We start from the raw sequence: 2,264 nt of genomic DNA, 5'->3' as shown, positions 1-2,264 counted from the left end.
TTCTTGAGAAAGCGACAGCTATATTTTTAGACGATGTTTCATAGCGCAAAAATTGCATTCAGACATTTAGAAAGGATACAATGTATTACAAAATAAAATATCATACAGTTATACCAAAAATGTATTTTCAAGAAAATTATATTTATTACAACCTACTTTTAAAAAAACAAAATATTGCTAAAGTTTTTATACAACAGCAACACTGATCTATCAGCTGTCAGTTTGACTGACCACACGGTTACATTGAAAGTGCAAAAAGGTATTTTCATGCAAAAACCAATTCATTAAATTTCGGATTAAACGCCAAAAAACATTATAATGTCAAAACAGTTTTGGTTACCGAGCAAATCATCAATATTTGTCGTAAAATTGTCAAGTAGAATTTGATTGAGGTTAGCTTCTGTGTTGTAGATGCTCGCTCGGGCAGCGACTAGCGCGAGGGCGGCGCGCGGGGCGCGGGGCCTGGCCGCGACCGCGGCGAGCAGGCAGGAGGCCTCCGACCCCGTCCAGAAACTGTTCTTAGACAAAATCAGGGAATACAAATCCAAAAGCTCGTGCGTAACAATTACATCTCGACATTTCTTTTATAATAGCTGATATTCGCAAATGCGAAATTTCGATGTCAGTCTGACTATTGTTCAATTATGTAAAATCTACTAGACGAACTTTCATATTTATAAATATCACATATGATATGGTAAGTACGAAAGCGAGGCGCTACTATATAGTAAAATTATATACATCAATCCGTATAAAAACAATTACATAATTCATCTATTTAACATTACTAAGATGGATATATATTTTTAGTGGTGGCCAACTAGTGGATCCGAGCCCTACGATCGAGAAGGAGCTGAAGACGGAGCTGGAGAAGCTGGAGCGGCAGTACGGCGGCGGGTCGGGCGTGGACATGATGGCCTTCCCGAGCTTCAAGTTCGACGACGCGCAGCTCGACCCCATCGACGAGGCTTCCGCAGCCAAGGACCCTAAGAAGAAGAAATGAACATTAATACTTATTATTTAATTTATACCATACATGATATAAAGCGCAAATATGCTGAGTAAATCATCAAATTTTGCATGAAGTCCTGAACTTTATTGTATTAGAACCCATGTATGTTTTTTTTATTATTTCAAGTTAAGAAATATGATCCCGTCGATATCATTAGTTTGGCATTCTTGGCAATGTTAATATATTAATTTTGCCATTTGTCTTAGTTACCAATTTGATTAGTTTTCTTTTAAAGAGGTGATACAACGTAACAGATTGATACATGAGTATAGACCATTTCAGCCAAAGGTATCACCACTGGTAAGCGTTTTATTCGCCATATAATTAACACTCATAGGTACTTATTTTACTAAGCAACATACACTTACGAGTATCGTTATCTCCCCACCAGCGTACACCAGCTCATGTAATATGAAAAAGTTGCGAGAGCTGGCGACATTTTGCGGAATTTGGGAGCGGCCTCGAAGGTGGTCCAATAAATAAATGTAAAGTGCGGGACAACTTTTCTCATTTCCGTCGACGCTAGAAGTCGCTGCGGGCTGGCGTTAATCGGTGTGCCACATGTCGAAACTAAGTAAGTACAGATTTTATTTATTACAAGTGTCTTTTTACTCCTAACGTCCCGAGGGTTACTACTAGTTATAAGGAGAATAGGTTAGACAATTCACATACATCAATGAATAGACATTTCCTTCAACGTAATTTTTTAAATATAAAAAGCAATTAATGTGTAAATAATTGTAAAGGCGCCATCTATTGTAGAATATTGTATTGAGCAATATAGTTGCAACACGATCAATGTCCACAGACATCGGGGAAACAAAGGCTTTGAGCTGAGCTGCCTATCCTCCGACATGTCTGTGAGGACTTGAGATTCGGGAAATTACGTCGTATAGGCACATCATTTTATTTTTAAAACCTACAACAACCATGTCATATTTTATCGTATACTCGAATATTAATATTTGATCTATCGTAACAAAATATCTGGCATCCAAAATGAAATGTAAATATAATAATATTGAAATGATAATAAATAAAAATAGAATTAATGGCGACCTCGGTGGCGTACTACGTAAAGTACTTGCCTAAAAAAATATAGTATCGTTGAGTCAGTATCCCATAACACAAGTCTCGAACTTACTTTAGGGCTAGCTTAATCAATGTGATTTGTCCTAATATTTTAATGATCATATCATGTCAGATAAAAAATAGGCAAAATATAATAATCATTTCAAAATAGAATACTTAA

General features: G+C 36.5%; 1 protein-coding gene across 1 annotated transcript; it reads left to right on the top strand.

Annotated features, from left to right (window-relative positions):
* The first annotated feature begins 206 nt into the window (after window positions 1-206).
* On the top strand, window positions 207-1,085 carry LOC128677295 (ATP synthase-coupling factor 6, mitochondrial-like). Its single transcript, XM_053758043.1, has 3 exons — window positions 207-259; window positions 412-554; window positions 811-1,085. Exons 2-3 carry the CDS (start codon window positions 412-414, stop codon window positions 1,001-1,003), a joined length of 336 nt encoding a protein of 111 aa, XP_053614018.1. The 5' UTR covers window positions 207-259; the 3' UTR covers window positions 1,004-1,085.
* The last annotated feature ends 1,179 nt before the right edge of the window (window positions 1,086-2,264 follow it).

The sequence above is a fragment of the Plodia interpunctella genome, chromosome 2 (assembly GCF_027563975.2).
Source record: "Plodia interpunctella isolate USDA-ARS_2022_Savannah chromosome 2, ilPloInte3.2, whole genome shotgun sequence".
Taxonomy (NCBI): Eukaryota; Metazoa; Arthropoda; class Insecta; order Lepidoptera; family Pyralidae; genus Plodia; species Plodia interpunctella.
This window is presented reverse-complemented; position numbering and strand designations above follow the sequence as displayed.

Bases quoted from the DNA above. Each gene is read 5' to 3' on its own strand.
- LOC128677295 (XM_053758043.1), top strand. From the start codon at position 412: ATGCTCGCTCGGGCAGCGACTAGCGCGAGGGCGGCGCGCGGGGCGCGG. The intron at 555-810 runs GTGCGTAACAAT...ATATATTTTTAG, and splicing joins GAATACAAATCCAAAAGCTC to TGGTGGCCAACTAGTGGATC.